Source organism: Daldinia caldariorum (genome assembly GCF_022478825.1).
Source record: "Daldinia caldariorum strain CBS 122874 unplaced genomic scaffold F4812scaffold_15, whole genome shotgun sequence".
Classification (NCBI taxonomy): domain Eukaryota; kingdom Fungi; phylum Ascomycota; class Sordariomycetes; order Xylariales; family Hypoxylaceae; genus Daldinia; species Daldinia caldariorum.
The window spans coordinates 429,850-445,755 of NW_025953051.1; the positions used below are offsets into that span (position 1 = coordinate 429,850).

General features: G+C 47.3%; 5 protein-coding genes across 5 annotated transcripts; 2 read left to right on the forward strand and 3 right to left on the reverse strand.

The window, feature by feature from the left end:
- Window positions 1–2,078: 2,078 nt before the first annotated feature.
- Window positions 2,079–7,772, reverse strand: F4812DRAFT_120417 (beta and beta-prime subunits of DNA dependent RNA-polymerase). Its single transcript, XM_047929458.1, has 4 exons — window positions 7,262–7,772; window positions 2,395–7,203; window positions 2,285–2,340; window positions 2,079–2,227 (listed from the first exon to the last, which is right to left on the reverse strand). The coding sequence occupies exons 1-4, from the start codon at window positions 7,616–7,618 to the stop codon at window positions 2,200–2,202; spliced, it is 5,250 nt and encodes a 1,749-aa protein (XP_047787714.1). The 5' UTR covers window positions 7,619–7,772; the 3' UTR covers window positions 2,079–2,199.
- A 759-nt stretch (window positions 7,773–8,531) lies between these two features.
- On the reverse strand, window positions 8,532–10,529 carry F4812DRAFT_438567 (WD40 repeat-like protein). The gene is made up of 2 exons (XM_047935011.1): window positions 9,904–10,529; window positions 8,532–9,832 (listed from the first exon to the last, which is right to left on the reverse strand). The coding sequence occupies exons 1-2, from the start codon at window positions 10,260–10,262 to the stop codon at window positions 8,773–8,775; spliced, it is 1,419 nt and encodes a 472-aa protein (XP_047787715.1). The 5' UTR covers window positions 10,263–10,529; the 3' UTR covers window positions 8,532–8,772.
- A 116-nt stretch (window positions 10,530–10,645) lies between these two features.
- Window positions 10,646–12,290, forward strand: F4812DRAFT_120475 (tRNA guanylyltransferase). The gene is made up of 8 exons (XM_047929460.1): window positions 10,646–10,789; window positions 10,873–10,962; window positions 11,032–11,163; window positions 11,223–11,267; window positions 11,329–11,501; window positions 11,550–11,641; window positions 11,689–11,793; window positions 11,847–12,290. Exons 1-8 carry the CDS (start codon window positions 10,776–10,778, stop codon window positions 12,066–12,068), a joined length of 873 nt encoding a protein of 290 aa, XP_047787716.1. The 5' UTR covers window positions 10,646–10,775; the 3' UTR covers window positions 12,069–12,290.
- Window positions 12,291–12,320: 30 nt separating this feature from the next.
- Window positions 12,321–13,958, reverse strand: F4812DRAFT_120468 (uncharacterized protein). Its single transcript, XM_047929459.1, has one exon. It carries the CDS (start codon window positions 13,239–13,241, stop codon window positions 12,573–12,575), a length of 669 nt encoding a protein of 222 aa, XP_047787717.1. The 5' UTR covers window positions 13,242–13,958; the 3' UTR covers window positions 12,321–12,572.
- Window positions 13,959–14,464: 506 nt separating this feature from the next.
- F4812DRAFT_438572 (uncharacterized protein) lies at window positions 14,465–15,764 on the forward strand. Its single transcript, XM_047935012.1, has 2 exons — window positions 14,465–15,607; window positions 15,742–15,764. The coding sequence occupies exon 1, from the start codon at window positions 14,778–14,780 to the stop codon at window positions 15,414–15,416; it is 639 nt and encodes a 212-aa protein (XP_047787718.1). The 5' UTR covers window positions 14,465–14,777; the 3' UTR covers window positions 15,417–15,607; window positions 15,742–15,764.
- The last annotated feature ends 142 nt before the right edge of the window (window positions 15,765–15,906 follow it).

Sequence of the window (15,906 nt, forward strand, 5' to 3'; positions counted from 1 at the left end):
ATAGAAAAATTAAAGAAAATTTCAAGTTATTATTATATAAGTTATAATAAAATATAAATATTATGAAATTTTTATTTAGTTTTTTAATTTTAATTAATTTAATAAAATAATATAAAAATTATAAAAAATATTTTTATTATATTAATATAAATAATTATTGAAATTTTAAAACCGAATTTTAATAGGAATTTTTTTTTAAAGTGCACGGTTACGCACAGACGTATTTTGTATGTATTTTCCGTGGACCGCTGACTTGTGGTTTACGTTAACATAAAAGTTGAGATGACTTTTTTACATAGTAAAAGCTCGCCTAATCCCGGGTCGTGGGAATTACGGTATACCTAGCTGGGTACGTGAATGAGGAAAAATGCATTTATGCCTCGTTCCCCCCTAAGCCACCATGCATAGCCCGCCGTAAAATGGGTATACCTACATGTATGTAGGTAGGTAAGTTGCCGTTGGCGGGACTTGGACCCCAAGCCACCCTCATCTCAGCCCTACGGTCCCCGAGATTGCTCCAATCGTATCAATCTTATCGTGTTGGGAAAAGCTTTCCTACGATCGTCCCCGGACCCCAACTAGAATCTTACTCATCTTCGAAAGGGTCATACATGCCATGCATGGTCATTCTTATTGTTTTCTATTCACTGGAGGGGCGGAGGATTCCCATTGTACACGTGGTTCTATACATCGTCTACGTGAGGGTTAGCACACTTACGCGCCGGCCGCCACCACCACCACCACCACCACCACCACCTACTACCACTACTTTCTGACATGTTGACCTGAGAAACATCCAGCAGGTCAATCGAAACTTGAAACAAGGACTTATACAGACGCAACGCAGTTTTACTCTTCACCGCATCCCTTCATCTGCCGGACTTAATGAGACCTTTACGGCTCAGCTGTAGGTGAGAGGCAAAGCTACACGTTCAAACAATCAAGGACGCCCCCATCGAAACCAAGACATGATGACATGGAATCAGCATCGATCTTCAATGTAAGACTGAAGTACCGTGAATTCGCTGCTGCATAGAAGCCGAAGAGACTCTGAAACCGCCCCCATCTCCCGTTCTTCGTCGACTCTTAGTGACCTCCTATACGTAGGTACCTAACCTAACTTAATCTTACCTTATGTAAATTATCCTAGAAACCCGAACCAACATGCTGGGATCTCGGGATGCGACCAACTTTATTAGCATACCCATATACATGCAGGATGTATGCATGCGTTAAGCACGTATAGATTAGGTACCTTGCCTTAGGTTAGGTGCTTGCAAAGGATATCGTAATTAGCAATAGGCAATTGGTGGATTCGCGAATAGCCTAGTTCGTGTTTCCAACGGAAACTAGGCAGATGGTTAACCAGAAGCGATTCGCAGTTCTGCCATGGTGAATACTTCATCATTACAGTTACCAGTTTACATAGATCAATCTAGGTAGGCACCTGGTAGGTATCTTAATTATCAATATAGAGGCATTTGCATTCACTATGGGGGGGTATGATGCTCTTAACTGCCTTATCAACCTTATGTTGGGTACTTAACCACCAGCCAGAAACCGCCACACCTCGTTGGCTCTCCTTCTTCTCATTTCATCGCCGTCGTTTGTTCTTGTTCTTGTTCTTGTTCTTCTTCTTTCCCCTCCCTAAGACAGTCCTTAAAAAAACTAAACTTCGGAATCGAACCTCATACTATTTGGCGGAGAAGGAAAAGAAAAAAAAGAAGCTCAATCTGCCGCCCAAAATCATCTGCCGCTAAGTGATGGCGGACGAGAAGGAGAAAAAGAAGAAAACGAGGAGTAACACAGACTAAATCAAATAATGCCACTTTTTCCCCTCGTGCTACTTGTACAAAAAAACATAGACCTCGAAAGGGGGAAGAGGGAAACCACCCTTTTCTCACCCTGTGTCTAAGGACAACTTTTTTTTGGGATTGATTTCTTTGCGTTTTCATCATTTGGGAGAACCTTTTCTCTTTTCACTCTCTAGTCTTGCAAGGATGTCTGAGATTTCGGTTTGGACGCCCAGAAAGGGAAATTATCTTTCCTCTATGGATATGTTATGATGCATTAGAGCTCGTAGTATCATCTACCAGAGCCGCCAAAAAAAGAATAGAACCGGCGAACAAGAGAACCCCCTAAAATGCAGATGTATAAAGATACGCAAGACGCCTTGGGTGTATATTATGCTTTAGTGACTTAATCACCCTTGGGGGAGGTGGGAGAACTAGAAAATTGGTTAACCTTCATCACGGACCTAGGGGGGAAGATTGTTGACACGTACTACTTGGGGCTGGTGTTCCCGCCGGCGCCAGGAGTTCTAGGAGAATACTGAGGAGACTAGAAAAAGGTTAGCGTGGAATTGAGTCCAGAGGTGAGAGGTAAATGACTAACCGTAGGCGAGTATTTGGGACTCGTTGGAGACTGCTGCGCTCCTGGAGCTCTATGAAGCGGGCTCGTCGGAGAATAACCTGTCGGGGACGTGGGCGAATAATTTGGCGACACCGGAGAATAGCTAGGTGAAGTAGTACCCGCATGATGAGGAGACGTAGGGCTATAAGCCGGACTTGTCGGCGAGTAACTCGGTGACGTGGGCGAGTTCATATTAGGCGAAGATGGAGAGTAATGTCTCGGAGATGTTGGTGACGTAGGAGAGTAGACAGGTGATGTAGGACTGTAGTTCGGGCTCGACGGGCTTGCACCTCTGAACTGCGGTGAACTGGGAGAAAAGGATGGAGACGATGGACTGAAACGTGGTGAGCTATTGTATTGGCCTCCAATCATTGGTGATGCTGGCGAATAGCTACCGCTAGGTGAGCTTGGCGAGTAACCTCCAGCACCATAGCTGCTGAACGGAGAAGATGGAGAAGCACCACCGGAGAACGGACTCGTAGCTCCAGCGCTTCGTCCTCCATACGGGCTTGCACTTCCAAATCCTCCGTATTCCGTTCCGAAGCCCGAAGGCGAGTCGGACCCAGCCCCAACAATCGGTGAGAAATTACCCATGCCCATGGATGGAGACGCAAGGGATATCCCGTAACCAGAATCTGCCATTGGCGAACCTGTATCGTATGGGGTTGCAGCTCCTTCGACCGAACCTCCCTTGACCGTCATTCCAGGCATCAAACCCATCCTGGAGTTATCTGAAATGACAGTTTCAAGCATCTTGGGATCTAGGAAAACGTCAAGGTGGCCTGTGCCCATAGGAGCAAGTTGACCAAGCATAACGTTTTGCGAGATACCCCTGCAGTCATCAACTTCGCCCATGGCAGCAGCCTCCAATAAAATCTCGACGGTCTCCTCAAAGGAACACCTCATCAATGCGCCGGTATCCGCCCTATTAATGCCGTGACGGGTAACCGCAGCAATGCTGCCTCTGTACGTCATTACATCGACTAATAGAGAAAGATGTCGTTCGTTGACATATGAACCGTCAAATGCCAGCACTCGTCGCAATTCGTTGAGAAGGGCAAGTCGAGCAGCCTCGATACCGAAGACTTCAACGGTCTGCCATAGGTCGTTGGTAATAGTACGCTTGGCGTCCACTCCAGGAACCGCCAAAACCTCTCGCAGAGCTGTACCAGTGGTGTCGAGGTACCATTCTTCGCACAAGGGGTTATCTTTGGATTGGATCAGGGCACCGCTCTTGTCAATGGCAATCTTGGTTCCCTTGTTCAAGAAAGCACGTTCAATACCCTTGATTCCGCGGAGCGTAAGATTTTCTAGAAGATGCTCGCCCAGCCGCTTCAGCATCACATCGTCTTCGATACTCTTGTCAGGATCATCCTTATCTTCCGGCATTGGACGAATACGGATCACTTGTTGATCTGCGTTATTGTCACTGCAAATGACAGCCAAGTCGGTAGGGTATTCCTCTCTAAGGCGGATAGCCACATCCTCCACAGTGAGACCCTTGTCTAGCATCTTCTGCCGATCCAAGACGAAACGGAGCAGCCACCGGGACTGCTTTTCAACAGGAGGCTGGCTGTCATCGGGTAGCATGAAGTACGATGTTATAAAATCGTCATCTTGCTCGATCTGTGTCGACTCGATATCCGGATCATAGTAGATCTCAGTCATTGCCGTGACAGAGCGGAGGTTAGTGTGCTCAACCGCGCTACGAAGTTTCTTTGCATGGTCCTGGGAGGTGTTGCCATCGAGATAGACCATCATCGAAGGCGTCTTGATATTGCTAGCAACATTGAGAATTTCCTTGAGACGAGGCACACCCAGTGTGACGTTCTTTGAGGAAATACCCGTGAAGTGGAAGGTGTTCAGGGTCATCTGCGTTGCAGGCTCACCAATTGATTGCGCAGCTAACACACCAACCATCTCACCAGGATTTACCATTGCCCTAGACCATCGGTTTTCTAATTCGCCAATGACGTGACGGAAGGCCAATTTATCTAGGCGGTGGTGCACCGCAAGACGTTTGTATGCCAATCGCGAACGGAGCAACGCCTTGAATAGTCTTGTCGAGTTTTCATCAGCTTCTCTGGACACGTCATCAGACCCGCGAACCACAACCATTCGGGCCAACAAATCCCTCACAGCAGGAATGACGTCCTGTGGAGAAAGATTGCTTCGTCGCGCGTCGTCAACTTTGAGTAGCTTCTTGGATGATTCAATGAGACGGCCAGTGTTCAACGGAAGCTGGAATGATTCTTCGAGCTTCTCAGAACCCTTCTTCAAATCTCGAAGGTACTCGCGGTCTTTGCAGATGGCTTCCCACTCCATATCTAAAAGTTCCTGAACATGTGCATCGCCGATAAGGTCTTGCCCATATTCCAGAGCATCGAGCACACGCGGCTGAAGACCCTCCATGACGTCAATACGATATCGCTCCTCAAAATCGGCGTCCCTGATGACCCAGTGATCCATTGGCTGCTTCTCAATGTGCATAGCATCAAGACCATCTTCGCCGTAAATAAACTGAATAATGTCGCCAAGAGAATTACGAACTGTGCCATCGTATCGGGCAGAAACATCTTCTAGGGCCTTGACGAGACGACGCTGGATATAACCGGTCTCAGCGGTTTTCACAGCGGTATCAATAAGACCTTCACGACCAGCCATGGCGTGGAAGAAAAACTCCGAAGGGGTCAGACCACGTAGATACGAGTTTTCAACGAATCCACGGGCTTCTGGAGAGTAGTCGTCCTTGGTGAAGTGCGGCAAAGTTCGATATTTGAAACCGAAGGGGATACGCTTTCCTTCAACGATCTGTTGACCGACAAGGGCAGTCATTTGTGAGATGTTGATGGAAGAACCCTTCGAACCAGAACGGGCCATGACGACAGCGTTGTTGATATCCTTAAGACTGTTCTCAGTGGTGGTACCCGCCTTATCACGGGCGGAGTTGAGGGCCTTAGAAACCTTGCTTTCGAAAGTTTCTCGGACGTTCATACCAGGAAGAGCTTCGAGCTCATTTGCTGTTGCTTGCGCTGTCAACTGGGCGACCTCCGCCTTCGACTCATCGATATGAACCTGAACCTTCTCGATGGTTGCTTTATCAGGGATTGTGTCACCAATACCGATACTGTGGCCGTTATGCAAGAGCCAGTAGTTCACAACGCGCTGGCACCCGTTAAGAAAAGCCATCGCACCTTCAGGACCAAGCTCATTGTAACAAAGGTGAATAATGCCACCGCTAGAGGCACCGACATTCTTCTTAGTAAGTAGACCAAAGAGCAATTGTCCAGATTGGACAAGCAGTCCATCATCTACTAATGGGAGCCACGGGCCACTTTGGGGCTTGGTATAAAGACTGATCTCTTTCGGGATGATCATGCTGACAATCTGCTTTCCCGTCCAGCGCGGCCTCGGCCTGAGAATCGCAGGCTGGGGAATAACTCCATCCCAGTCAGGCACCCATAACATGGTATTATAGACCTCCTCTTTTGTCAAGAACACGTCTCGGCGGCACATCTTGTATACACCAGCCAATGTGTCCTGGACAATACCCATCAATGGACCATTACGCTGGGGTGAAACAATGTTGAGGGGCACCATGCAAAGCTCGCGAATCTCAGCCCGCGTTTCCTCAGTTTGTGGGACGTGCAGATTCATCTCATCACCATCGAAATCGGCGTTGTAAGGTGAAGTGACGGACAGATTAAGACGGAAAGTGGAATAAGGCATGACCTTGACTCTGTGACCCATCATCGACTCCTTGTGCAGGGATGGTTGACGATTGAATATGATATAATCACCGTCCTGAAGATGCCGCTCAACTTTCCAACCATATTCGAGATTAATTTGACCGGCACGCTTATGATGTCGAAGGTCAATTCGTGACCCATCTGTCCGGACAACGTACTTGGCGCCAGGATGCTCGTTAGGTCCGTTTTGGACAAGCTTGTGGAGGCGAGAGATGTTGTACGGCGTGACAGTCTCGGGATATGTCAGCGTTCGCGCAATACTCTTCGGAACGCCCACTTCATCAAGTGAAATATTCGCGTCGCCGGTAATAACAGTACGGGCCGAGAAATCGACACGCTTTCCCATCAAGTTACCACGCAACCGACCTTCCTTTCCCTTTAAACGTGCTCGGATAGACTTGACTGGACGACCGCTCTTCTGGAGAGCTTGAGGCTGACCAGCTATGTCATTATCCATCATAGTAGCAACATGGTACTGAAGGAGTTGTTGAAATTCTTCGAGGATATGAGCAGGTGCAGCTGTCTGAATTGCCTGGCGGACGTTGCCGTTGGCACGGATAATATCACCCAGCTTGTAGGTCAAGTCATCTTCATTTCGTAGGCCCTGGCCGGTACCGTCCATAGAAATACTAGGACGAACTGGAGGTGGTGGGACAGGCAACACGGTAAGAATCATGTTTTCAGGACGGGCATACTCTGTGTTCAAGCCCATGTCCCAACAGTCTTCGTCGGTGATACGCTTTAGGATATTAAGAACCTCTGTAGCTTTGAGTTCCTTCTTCTCGTTGGCCTTGACGCCATCTTCGTTCACCGTCTTTTGGTGGGACCACAGCTGAAGAGCTGTTTGTCGAATTGCAGGCTGGAGACTTCCGCAACCACCGTGGCCTTCTGCCCTTGGTCTGGTACCTGGCTCGTATTCTTTGTCCTCATCTTTAGGCGTCTCATTACTGCAAATTCTCTTGCCTTTGCAGACGACCCAAACGGCCTGGAAGCGTTTCTTGGGGTCTCGAATATTCACTGCAGCCTGGAATTCTGGGTTGCTCTAGGTAGTGTCAGCATCAATAAAATTCTGGTCAGCCAGGAAGTAAGAAGATACTAACTCTGTCCTCCAGAACTTTACTACAGTATGGGCAGACAATCTCTAGTATCTTCTTGACTTTCTTGATATAACCCGGGTGATATACGGCCGTTGCCAATTCGATGTGGCCAAAATGCCCATTGCATTCGGCCATAGGCTCTAAACAAGTGGCACATTTAAACTGGCGGTCTACCGAGCCAAGGCGGGGGTCGTTTAGACCATTCATACGTGGCTTTGTCCGGGTTTCATCCATAGTCTCCGGGTAAGTGATTGCCGCCACACTCGCACCTTTGATCTCCTCGGGCGAGAGAAGACTGAATTGAATCTCCTTAATCTCCTTGAGAGGCGCATCGGAATGCGCGAAATGAAGATTTGCCATCTTGACTGATTTGTTGATGGAGTCGTTGATGGATAAAAATTAATTTTTGAAATGGTTATTTGATGAAAAATTTTGATGATCGCGTTGAAAGAGTGGTCCCTAGTTGATGCGCGAGGTATGCAAAGGCGTAAGTCGAAATGAAGGTATGGTGAATAGAAGGGGAAAAAAAAATCAAGTGAGTTTATATTATTCCGTCGGATCGTGACTCGTAAGCGGGATGGCAATGTCGGCGTAACAGGTGAATTATTTTACGACGGACGACAAAAGGCGAGATAGTATTGCTTGTTAATACAGAAAAAAAAAAAAGGAATGGCGCTGGAGGGCCGTTTTCCAACCAGGCCAGAGGCCAAAGGCCCGAGGAACACGATTAAAACCGTTCCAGCGCGCGCGCAGGTCAAAAGGACACCGCGATGGTCGAAAAATCACCGTGCGAACGCGATGGCTAGTTTCGGACAGTCGCAGGAAGGGGTATCATGCGATATCCGGAGCGCGTCGTGATGTTTCGTCAATCGTAAGATTGTTGTTGTGGTTTGCGAGAGAAGCCTTTCTTGGAAGGAGTTGAGAGGACTAAGGAATAATGAGGCAGAAGCCCGCCACGGGTATGCGCTAAGCCAAATATGGAACAATGGGGCTTCGGAAGCAAATTTCTCCATGCGGCTGATGGAGTGGGCTTCACTGACTTACAATCAGTTAAGTACATATCTACAGGTATCTACATTAGGTACGTACCCACCTACCTCAGGTACAGGTAACACCGTTAGGTACATACATACCACTTGAGACTGGAATTGCCCTGTCCAATCCCATTACCTAGGGTACCTAACTACTTCCCCCACACAGAACCTTACGTTAATGTAATCGACGCCAGAGGCTTGGTGTAGCTTCAAAGTCACAGGTGGTAACTAACCTAAAACTTTAAAACGTTCAGGTACGTTTCGTCCATACTTAGAATTTTGTTGAAGTTTTGGTTGTGTCACAGTACCAGCAAGAAAAATCGCAAGTGCCGGATGAGTCAGCTGGTCAAACAACTGCCAACAAGTACATGCATTCCATCAAGGATCAGTGCAACGTATTCGCTTTATCATTTGTCAATGCTAACCTACAAGATTCATTGAATGAGGAAGCCTAGTTACTTGAAGCTATCATTCATTATCTTATTTCTTCCTACCCCTTGTACCTTTCGCAGCCGTTTTCTTGCCTCCAGCTGCTTTCTCTTCGTCCGGAGCTTCACCTTCGTGACCTTCGCCCAAGCTTCTTCGTCGTACCGTCCCCGTTGATACCGCCACGAACTCTTCCTCGCTATCGCTCTCGCCAAGGTTAAACAGCACAGGCATCCGAAATTCCTCACCCTCTACATCGTCGTGGTACCCCTTGCTCGGGTCTGAAGTCAACACGTCAATATCCTCGTCCTCCCTGTCTAGCCTGCGCTTATTGATTTCCTCTTGCGGATGGATATCGAATTCGTCCTCCCTCTCTATGTACTCCACGTTCTCCTCGACCTCGACGAAATCCGGTGCAAGGGCCGACCAGCGCTGCGGGGTAGTTACCGACCAGATATAGATACGGCCGGTTTCGAGTCCACAGGCTGCTAGTAGGGCTCTGTGCGGATGCCACTCGATTACCCCTTGTTCCTCCTTCGGCCCCTCTAGCATTCGCACTAAGCTACCGTGATTTCGCTCCCATATATATAGTTCGTGATTGTTATACGTAGATGCCGCCACATATTCTCCGGTAGCACTGAATGTGACATGATTCCAAGAAAGTCTGTTAACAACATCTTGGAACTTATGCTCCAATGGCATCTGTATTGTATCGGGATCAAGGTCCTCTGCTACCAGATTTGGCACATGGAAGGTCCTGATAATGCGGTCCTGCGAATTTACGAGTAATTCGCGGCCGGATCCTGTCAGCCGTAGTGTAGTCACTACCGAACTGCATATCTTTTCTGACCATATTATTTCGCGGGTAGTCGCGTCTATGATGTTGAGACGACCCTTGTTTGTACCCGCTAGAATATGGTCACCCGAGGCTGTCCACACAGTAACGGTCGTCATCTGTTTCGCGTCCTCTTTAGCCTGTTTCTCCTTTGTTGCTGCATCGGCATCGGTATTAGTTCGTTTCGGCGCCGAGGGGAGTGTGTGTTTGACATCGCTCGGGCTAGTCACGTCAACGATACAGGGGGCCTCGTCGAATACGGACGCAACGAATAGGTTGCTATAATATTTCTACGGTCAGCATAGATAGATACTAAACGTAAATGTAGGTAAATGTAGGACAATCCTCACTGATTCCAAGGGTGTAAATCTGCCGTGTAGATGGGTGCTCGAAACCGAACCTCTCGATATCTCGTACCATCTTGAAGATCCCAAAGAACAGCTCTCCAACCTTGGCAAGCCGAGAGCAAATAGCGCCCACATCTGGACCAACTAAGGGAAGTAATTGCCGCTCTATGACCTCTTAACTTCCGTGCCACGCCCATCGTCTCGAGATCCCAAACGACTACGGTGCCATCGACGCGACCCGAGGCCAAATAGTCGCCTCTGCGATTGAAGCGAAGACATGTCGTATGACCGGACCGGATCGTATTCGTAATGTTCTCAGGATAGTCCTGGAGCAGGTAGTCGTCGGAAAGCAGTAGATTCATATCGGCGGGTGGTTCATATTTTGTAGCTCGAGGAAAGATGTTGGTTTGTGTTAATAATAAAAAAGTGTTGGCTGTATACGTGTCGAGGGACACACATGAAACCGCAAAACAATTGTTAAAGGGACATTTCAATTTAACGTTTTGGTTACATGTGATACTTTTTACTTTTTTACTGTTCACTTTTCACATGCTGCTTCACCTTCGTAGCCTTGCAGTTCGTGGACGGGATTAGGTTAGGTACCTGTTTGCAAGGGTCTTGACAGGTCCTTACATTAGATACCTTAGGTACCTCGTAAGGTAGTACGGATGTCCCCACTGAATTTCCACTCTGAGACAATCCTAGCAGCGGCAGATCGATCATCAAGCAACATTAAACTAAACTACTAGTACCAAGGTACTTTTTTTTTATTGGCATTGTTGGTACCTTGTGTACAATATTCTTCCAGCATCTAAACGTAAAGCATTTATTATATATTCACAATAAAATAGGCATATATACTACGACCCCCTAGAATGGCTAACTCAAGGCAAGTTTTTTTTTTTTTTTCCTTCTATACCCTTAACCTTGGTTGCTTAAATACCACATAACTAACGTGGCCCTTAACCCTAGATTTGAATATGTCAAACAATTTGAGCAGGTGGACAACTTGCTGCCAAATACCTGGATTGTGGTTAGACTAGACGGTAGAGGATTCACCAAGTAATATTCCCAAGCTATCAATATCTTTGTCATAGTCTTATTCTGATCCGTAATTTCTTTTCGAGTTAGATTATGTGCCAAATACAATTTCGAGAAGCCTAATGACCGTAGAGCTCTTGATCTAATGAATGCTGCTGCTAAAGCGGTCGTTACTGAACTCCACGATATCACCATCGCTTATGGTGTTAGCGATGAGTTCAGGTATTATCAACTCTTAGTTGCTGTAGGGGGGTGTATATCTGGCACTAATATTTGACTAGTTTTGTCTTTCATAAGACTTGCACCCTTTTCGAAAGGAGGGCGAGGTGAGCCATTTAAGAGAATGACAGCATTTTTGAGTCTATCTGACTCCAAGTGTGTCTGTAGCAAGATCGTCTCGACCATAGTCTCGACTTTCACCGCATACTACGTCCACCTATGGTCAACCTACTTTCCAGATACGCCCTTATCGCCTCCGCTTCCTAGCTTTGACGGCCGAGCTGTTTGCTACCCCAGCGTACAGAACTTACGAGATTATATGAGTTGGCGCCAAGTCGATTGTAAATCCCCCTTCCATATCCTGCCAAGTAGATGCTAACAAACACTAGGCCACATCAACAATTTGTATAACACCACGTTTTGGTCGCTCGTCCAGCTGCCCCCCAAGATGGATGCCAAGGATGCTGAACAGCTCTTATCCGTAAGTCGTTTTATTCTCGCGGCCGACTTATTCTAACCGATATCCAGGGCACACTCGCCGCTGACAAGCACGAGATTCTTTTCTCAAGGTTCAAGATTAATTACAATAATGAGCCCGAGATGTTCAAGAAAGGGAGTGTCATATACCGAGACGTCAGTTATGCTCCCTCTGTCAAACAATTTGAACAAAATTTTAACGTATATAGTACGAACTCGTCGAACCTGGCACCCACGACGTAGCTAAGACCGCCGATGAGCTGGCAGAAGCAGTGCAGCAATCTAAGACTCAGAATGAGAAAGACAGAAAACGGAGGGCGAAGGCGAAAGTGTTGGTTGACCATGTTGACATTATAAAAGACGAGTTCTGGCAGAGAAGACCTTGGATATTATCAAATAAACCAGGAAATATCCCCAAGGAAACACAATAAATCATACTCAAACGAACTTGAAAAGCCTTCTATCCCAAGCTAGGTCGTACACAGGTCTTTTACGCTTCAAGATATAACGCCATTCCAACACGGCTCGAAACAAGATGAAACACAATCTACGAGAACCCGAAGATGAGATTGTCGCGCAATTGGAGAGCAGGGACATTGCCGGAATACTCTTGATTGTAGTTATCATTCTCGCCATCGTCGCCGCTATGAGCGCTGTATCATGGGAACGTCACCGTGGGACTCAACAGAGAGAGTGCAGGCAGCCTGCTCAAGATGAGCATGAGCCATAACGGTAAGCAGAGTGCCTATCCCTGATAACAAGTCTTGTCCCAAGAAATGAGCTGATTCACCAGCCTCTCGGCACAGATGCACGAGTGAGCCTCAAGGCTAGTATCTCCTAGCTCTCTAGCATCCCCCGCATTCAGGATCTGAGTAGCGGCACTCGGTTTAAGAAATTCTAAGATTGAATAACGCCTCTCCCTTATCCTCTTGAAGTCATCCACCAGACGCCGCTTTGAGTCTCCTCTTCTCCTCTTTCCGCTTCCTCCTCGCCTCTCTCCTCGCGCGACGCTCCTCCTTAGTCTCTCCGGCCTTTATCCGTTCTCGCTCCGCCTTCTTCGCCTTTTTCTTTTCGACCTTTCTAGCGGCCCGTTCCTCTGCCTCTTTCTTCGCTTGCTTCTCTGCTTTCCGCAACTTCTTGGCTTCTCTTCTCGCCCTCCTCTCCGCCTTCGTCTCTTTTCCGTCGACGCTAGCACAAGCCTCCGGCGTGCCGGCGCCGCTATCTGGGGGCGTCGGGAGCGCCGTCACCATATTCAAGCCCACGGTCCCTTCCATAACACCGCCGCGTACAAAAGAAGAGTATAGGCCTCTGGTACCTGTGTATTTTCCAGCTGCGCCGCGGGCAGTGATTTTCTCGAGCGCGCCACCTTTCAGAGTCTGTTTCATAGTACCGCTCTTAGTGTCGATACCCTTCAGAGCCTGGTCGAAGGCGTTCAACCACCAGGCTTCGGCCTTGTGATCGCCTTTCTTGCTACCGAGGCCGCTACCGTCATCGTTTCGCTTTATTAACAGGTGGTGCGCCAATCCGGTGCTGTCGCTCGTCGGGTGTAATGTGTGCCCTTTGCCCCGCCACCCTTGGGCGGTTAAAAGGGCGTGGGCGTTCATTATAAGGGTGGTTGGATTGGCTGTGGGTTAGTCGAAAGGGAGTTTTACGGGCTTAATTTCTGTGTGCCCTTTTCGAAAGTTGTCTCAAGGATACATGTTGTGATTTTGCAATGGCGACCTTTTATGAGTGTTGGATTGAACTTCGATTCGGCTCTAGATCAAAGATAAGAAAATTTTAGTGGATCCAATTTGTGCTACACGTATCGGTTAATTGCATTAGACCAATATGGTAGTCAGTTTTCAGGTATTATTCCAATTTACAAACCGAGGGCCCCCCGTGTAGGGGACCGCAAGAGCCCGACTTTAGGAGGATGTCATAGGTAGTCAGTACATTAGGTAAGTACCAATGTATCTTTCCATTTTCTTTCATTTTTCTAATTGGTTAAGTTTTACTCCACTTTTAGTCTTTCCAATTCGTTAAGCGAGAATTTCCTATTTGAGTAATCCTTCTTACTACACTCCGACACAACATCCCTCCTAAAGTCGGGCATATGCTGGTATCCATTCTGTAGCGATACAAATCAATTTGAATATAAAGCTACCTACCTCTATAATAATTAGGCTCAGTTACTATGTTGTGGATGGAGGTATAATGTATTATTGTCAACATGACCTATATGTATCATTGTAATAACTTGTAAGTAGGCCATGTGTCTTGATCTCAATCTAGAAGATCTCAGTTACCATACTGCGTTAGTCGGCTAAAATTCTTCGAATGGCACGATGGTATACCGCTACGACGGATCAAATCAATCGCTGGATGGTGACGAATTCCGGAAACCATATCCTTGGGTTGGTCAATACCTACATACCGGATTGCCCCAGTGGAGGTCGGATCCTCATCCTTAGATCCGTAACGGTATACTAAAGATAAAGATAAAGATAAAGAGACAAGTTAAAAGTTAAAGTAATGGAAGTCATCACGTTGCAGTACCTTAGGTATGTGCTAGGTATCTAGGTACCTAACTTAATGCAATAAGAAAACTGCAGGTGGTATCTACAACCTTGGAAGTTACCATGTGAGTGCCTGCCAGATGCGTACCTACCTAAATCTCGTACCTGCTGTCCCTGCATCAATGATGGAAGTCGCTACCTAAATGTTTTAGTTTGCTGGGCAGGTACGGTACCCCGCTGCTAGGGCTGAAAGAATTAAGCGTGCAGGCGCGGGATGTTCCACTAAAAAGAGGAAGGTACGCAACTTGTTGCCATAGAAATTTTAGAAATATAAATTTACGTCCCGTCCTCAACCCTCCACAACTTTTCACTCTGCAACATTCGGCACATTCATTCTATCCTGCATCTTTCTTGCTCAGCATCTCTAGATCAATTTTTATTACTCATTAGAAAAACAAAACATATATCTTTCATTTGTATCACTATCTTTTCTTGAGCGTCAACCCTCAAATCAGCGAACACTGCAAGCAAAACAAACAAACAAAGACAGAGCTTACCTTGTAGCTTCCAGAGCTGACATTAATTCTTTTTTTTTCCAATCAATTAATCAATTAATCAATCGATTAAACCAAAACAAACGCAATGCTTCGTCGCCCACCAACGACGCTTACACTCACCGCCGAAGATGTTGCTGCCTACGAAGACCGTCGCTTCGCAGCCATGCAAGCACAGTCGGAAAACCAGGCACCCACACGCGCTTCTTCCCACCCATTGCAACAGCAATCCACTGCAATGGACACCTCCTCTTCGTCCTTAACACCGTCACCACCACAAGCTGAAGATGACGAAGATATGCAAGATGTAGATGTAGACGAAGAAGACGAAGAAGAAGAAGAAGCGGACGCGGACGAAGCCGACACAAGCGACCCTTTCATAACTGCACCCCGCCGCGCTGCCCGCGAACAATTCAACAGGCGCGAACAATCGCCCGGCCAAGCGCGCGCTGCCTATCTCCAGCAAGTGCGAGCGTCACGGAACCAGCACGCAACTCCCACGGCGCCGGCTTCCTCGACGCGAACGCAACGAATTACTGGTGCGGGTGCGAGCACAGCACAAAGCACAAGAACAACTACTCGATCTGCGACTAGCAGACAAGGCAGCACGGAGCCAACAAACGCAGCAGCACCACCACCAGCTCCAGCGCGCATGATGACGCGGAGTAGAGAGGAGCGGATAGGCATCACGGGATCGACGACAGGAACGGGGTCGAGACGGCGGTAGAACCCTGTCACTGTGATCATCCGTTGAATTTTACGTTTAAGTTGATACCTATGTTTCAATGATATGGGCTTGGCGTTATCTTGCTCCTGCTTCTGCCTTAAGAAGCTAGATCATTTGGAAATGGGATAAAGGCAATAGCTTCGGAGACACCTGCTATGGTATGCTGGCAATGCTGAAAAGACAGCGAGATAGTAAGTACACCCCATCTCCCATTGAATTATATCCCGTGACCCTTTAGTCATGAGACATTGATTACCTTTACTCCAATGTGATCCTTATTTCACAATCTCGGCAGGCTGTTGCTAACATTGATTTCAAAGTGAAGCTTTTCAATATATATGATGCACACATATATTCGCCGAGACCTACTCCTCAAGTGTCTGTCATTACAAGCTCTACCAGTGCAAGACTGCCACCATTACCTACCACCAAAGGGAACATACGTAGTCCACAGCAACACCAGCACCCTCCTATCTACTTCACTCATTTC

Bases quoted from the DNA above. Each gene is read 5' to 3' on its own strand.
- F4812DRAFT_120468 (XM_047929459.1), bottom strand. From the start codon at position 13,241: ATGAACGCCCACGCCCTTTTAACCGCCCAAGGGTGGCGGGGCAAAGGG.
- F4812DRAFT_120475 (XM_047929460.1), top strand. The intron at 11,164-11,222 runs GTATTATCAACT...ATATTTGACTAG, and splicing joins GGTGTTAGCGATGAGTTCAG to TTTTGTCTTTCATAAGACTT. The intron at 11,268-11,328 runs GTGAGCCATTTA...GTGTGTCTGTAG, and splicing joins CTTTTCGAAAGGAGGGCGAG to CAAGATCGTCTCGACCATAG.
- F4812DRAFT_438567 (XM_047935011.1), bottom strand. From the start codon at position 10,262: ATGAATCTACTGCTTTCCGACGACTACCTGCTCCAGGACTATCCTGAG. The intron at 9,833-9,903 runs GTGAGGATTGTC...GAAATATTATAG, and splicing joins GATTTACACCCTTGGAATCA to CAACCTATTCGTTGCGTCCG.
- F4812DRAFT_120417 (XM_047929458.1), bottom strand. From the start codon at position 7,618: ATGGCAAATCTTCATTTCGCGCATTCCGATGCGCCTCTCAAGGAGATT. The intron at 7,204-7,261 runs GTTAGTATCTTC...GACACTACCTAG, and splicing joins GTAAAGTTCTGGAGGACAGA to AGCAACCCAGAATTCCAGGC. The intron at 2,228-2,284 runs GTACGTGTCAAC...CCAATTTTCTAG, and splicing joins GGGAACACCAGCCCCAAGTA to TTCTCCCACCTCCCCCAAGG.
- F4812DRAFT_438572 (XM_047935012.1), top strand. From the start codon at position 14,778: ATGCTTCGTCGCCCACCAACGACGCTTACACTCACCGCCGAAGATGTT.